A 3,871-nucleotide genomic window follows, 5' to 3' on the forward strand; every position below is an offset into this window, starting at 1 on the left:
ACGCTACTTTGCTGCATCACCCTTTCCTCTTCAAGGGAAACACCAACACATGCTCAAGAGGTAGCACCCACCCACAGTCGAATGGGCAAGCTGAAAGAGCAAACGGTTTGATTCTCAAAGGGCTGAAACCTCGATTGATGCGTGACCTCAAGCATGCAGCAGGCGCTTGGGTCGATGAGCTCCCCTCGGTACTTTGGGGATTGAGAACAACTCCAAATCGGTCGACTGGTCGTACTCCCTTCTTCTTGGTGTATGGAGCTGAAGCTGTGCTTCCGAGTGATTTGCTTCACAATGCGCCCCGAGTGGAACTTTTCTCAGAAACTGAAGCAGAACAGGCTCGACAGGACGCTGTTGATCTTCTGGAGGAAGAGAGAGAGATGGCCTTGATCCGGTCGACTATCTATCAGCAAGACCTTCATCGATTCCATGCTATAAACGTGAGAGGTCGAGCCTTTCAAGAGGGGGACCTTGTTCTCCGAGTGGATCAGCAACGGCCGCACAAGCTTGCCCTCGCTTGGGAAGGCTCCTCCATCATCACTAAGGTGCTCCACAACGGAGCGTACCACCTCTACAATGTGGAGCACAATAAAGACGAGCCACACGCTTGGAATGCGGAGCTGCTCCGCCATTTTTATACTTAAGCATTCAGACTGTTGACATGTAATAAGAAGTACCTTTTAGTTTGTTTATCAAATACACAGCTTTACAATCACCTAAATGATTGTTGTTACTTATATATGCGTTCAAAATCCCCCAATGGGTGGCTTAGCCGCGAATCCGTTTCGCCCAAGTTCCAAAAAGTCCCACCGAGTGAAGAGCAAGCCTATCACTCGGGGGCTTAGCCGCGAATCCGTTTCGCCTAAGTTTAAAAAAATCCCACCGAGTGAAGAGCACGCCTCTCACTTGGGGGCTTAGCTGTAGTTCCGTACTCGCCTAAGTTTAAAAAATCCTACCGAGTGATGAGCAACCCTCTCACTCGGGGGCTTAGCTGCAGTTCCTTACTCGCCAAAGTTTAAAAATCCTACCGAGTGATGAGCAACCCTCTCACTCGGCGGCTTAGTTGCAGTTCCGTACTCGCCTAAGTTTAAAAAATCCTACCGAGTGATGAGCAACCCTCTCACTCGGGGGCTTAGCTGCAGTTTTGTACTCGCCTAAGTTTAAAAAATCCTACCGAGTGACGAGCAACCCTCTCACTCGGGGGCTTAGCTACAGTCTCGTACTCGCCTAAGTTTAGAAAATCCTACCGACTGACGAGCAACCCTCTCACTCGGGGGCTTAGCGCAGTACCGTACTCGCCTAAGTATGAAACACATTCCGAGTGAAGAACGATCTTCTCTCTCGGGGACTTGGCCACACGCTCCATCCTAATCCGCAAGGATGACGAGGTGCAGGTCGACTGCGACCTTCTCCTCAGAGCCGCGCCACAAGTATAACGTACACTCCATCCTAATCCACAAGGATGATGAGGTGCAGATCGACTGCGACCTTCTCCTCAGAGTTGCGCCACAAGTACAATGTGCGCTCCATCCCGATCCGCAAGGACGACGAGGTGCAGGTCATCCGTGACCCTCTCCTAAGAACTGCATCACAAACACAAAAGACTGTTACGAGTGAAGAAACAAGTTCCACTCGAAGGCAAACACAAGCATATTCAAAGAAAGGCAAGTTTAAGATAAATCCCACAAGGTTCCGGACCGCAGATTAAAGTACTCGGGCATCAGGCCCGAAGGAGTTTAATGGTTACAAAACCACTCGGCATACCGAGGCAAATTTAATCGGATCATAAAAGTTTGTTCACTCTGCAAGAGGAGGACTGGCAGGCTCGACGAACTCATCCAAGTCGATTCCATCTGCAATTCAAGTGGCAGCAGCAATAAAAGTCTCCATGAAGGAGTGGAAGTCAAGCTTCTTGGTGTTGGCAACCTTGATCGCTGCTAGCTTCTCTTCTTTGTCTTCCTTGTAGTGGACGCGAACCAGAGATAGAGCCACATCAGCACCACATCGGGCAGAAGACTTCTTCCATTCCTGCACTCGACCGGGGATTTCATTGGGTCGAGTCATCAGAGACTCGAGGTCATTCTGGAGCGCCCCCCTTTGCCAGAGCGCTGTGTCGATTCGCGACACCGCAACCTTCAGTAGAGCGAGGTAGTCGACGACGCCAGCAAGACGAGATTCCAGTCGGAGCACGTTCATGGCAGCTTCATCCTTAACAGGGGAGAGGATGGGGTCCAAGCTCGTCTCAATCCGCCTAGTCTCTTCCTCGAAGTTCTGGCAGAATTCTGCACACACAATAAAACGATGAGTCAACAACTATATAACGAGTCGACAGCAGAAAGTCAGTCGGACAAGAAAAAGCACCTTCAAGCATAAGGAATAACTTCTTGGCGAGTCCTCCAAGATAATTCTCCAGCTCGTCTCTCTTGCGGGCGATGTCTTCCACTTTCTCGGTCAGGTTCCTTTTGTCCTTCTTCAGCCGGGTCGCCTCTTTGTTCGCTTCATCAAGGGCAACCTTCAATTTGGTGTTCTCTTCCTCCAGCTTTCCGACTGATGCCAGCTTCTGGTCGGCGAGTGTCGTTTTCTCTTCTGCTGTTTTCTGTGCTGCTGCAAGGTCAAGATCCTTCTTCGCCAAAGCCTGGTTCATTTTCTCTGAAAGAAATAACGCTTGGTTCAGAGGAAGGAAATAACGCTCGGATTCAGAAAAGAGTCAGTCGATAAGGTTTCCATACCAGCAACATCATCCTTAGCCTTCTGCAATTCGTCTTGGCTAACTCCAGATCAAGATTGAGCTAGATCTGCTTCTGCTCCAGGTCAGCACACCGAGCTCCAAGTTCACAAGAATTGTATGGTCAGAGGATAGTCAGTCGACAGACGCAATAAAGTAACAAGTTCAAAGATTTCTAAGACTACTGCCGAATCAAACATTCAACAGTAGTCTCGGGGACTACACCCGGTGGGTGCACTCAGCGTGCCCCCACTGGTTCAATGATACGTCTCCGTCGTATCTACGTTTCCAAACACTTTTGCCCTTGTTTTGGACTCTAACTTGCATGATTTGAATGGAACTAACCCGGATTGACACTGTTTTCAATAGACTTTCCATGGTGTTATCTATGTGCAGAAACAAAAGTTCTCGGAATGACCTGAAAATCCACGGAACGTCTATTTGGAAATAATAAAAAATCCTTGCAAAAGATGAAGACCAGGGGGCCCACACCCTGTCCACGAGGGTGGAGGGCGCGCCCCCTACCTCATGGGCCCCCTGGAGCTCCCCCGACCTCAACTCCAACTCTATATATTTGCTTTCGGGGAGAAAAAAATCACAAAGAAGAATTCATCGCGTTTTACGATACGGAGCCGCCGCCAAGCCCTAAAACCTCTCGGGAGGGCTGATATGGAGTCCGTTCGGGGCTCCGGAGAGGGGGATTCTTCGCCATCGTCATCATCAACCATCCTCCATCACCAATTTCATGATGCTCACCGCCGTGCGTGAGTAATTCCATCGTAGGCTTGCCGGACGGTGATGGGTTGGATGAGATCTATCATGTATTTAGTTTTGTTAGGGTTTGATTCCTAGTATCCACTATGTTCTGAGATTGATGTTGCTATGACTTTGCTATGCTTAATGCTTGTCACTAGGGCCCGAGTGCCATGATTTCAGATCTGAACCTATTATGTTTTCATGAATATATGTGAGTTCTTGATCCTATCTTGCAAGTCTATAGTCACCTACTATGTGTTATGATCCGGCAACCCCGAAGTGACAATAATCGGGACCACTCCCGGTGATGACCATAGTTTGAGGAGTTCATGTATTCACTATGTGCTAATGCTTTGTTCCGGTACTCTATTAAAAGGAGGCCTTAATATCCCT

At 48.9% G+C, this 3,871-nt stretch overlaps 1 protein-coding gene across 1 annotated transcript; it reads right to left on the reverse strand.

Annotated features, from left to right (window-relative positions):
- Positions 1-1,643: 1,643 nt before the first annotated feature.
- Positions 1,644-3,157, reverse strand: LOC123168239 (uncharacterized). The gene is made up of 3 exons (XM_044586110.1): positions 2,727-3,157; positions 2,359-2,646; positions 1,644-2,279 (listed from the first exon to the last, which is right to left on the reverse strand). The coding sequence occupies exons 2-3, from the start codon at positions 2,639-2,641 to the stop codon at positions 1,858-1,860; spliced, it is 705 nt and encodes a 234-aa protein (XP_044442045.1). The 5' UTR covers positions 2,642-2,646; positions 2,727-3,157; the 3' UTR covers positions 1,644-1,857.
- Positions 3,158-3,871: the final 714 nt, after the last annotated feature.

Source organism: Triticum aestivum, chromosome 7D, assembly GCF_018294505.1.
Source record: "Triticum aestivum cultivar Chinese Spring chromosome 7D, IWGSC CS RefSeq v2.1, whole genome shotgun sequence".
Lineage (NCBI taxonomy): Eukaryota > Viridiplantae > Streptophyta > Magnoliopsida > Poales > Poaceae > Triticum > Triticum aestivum.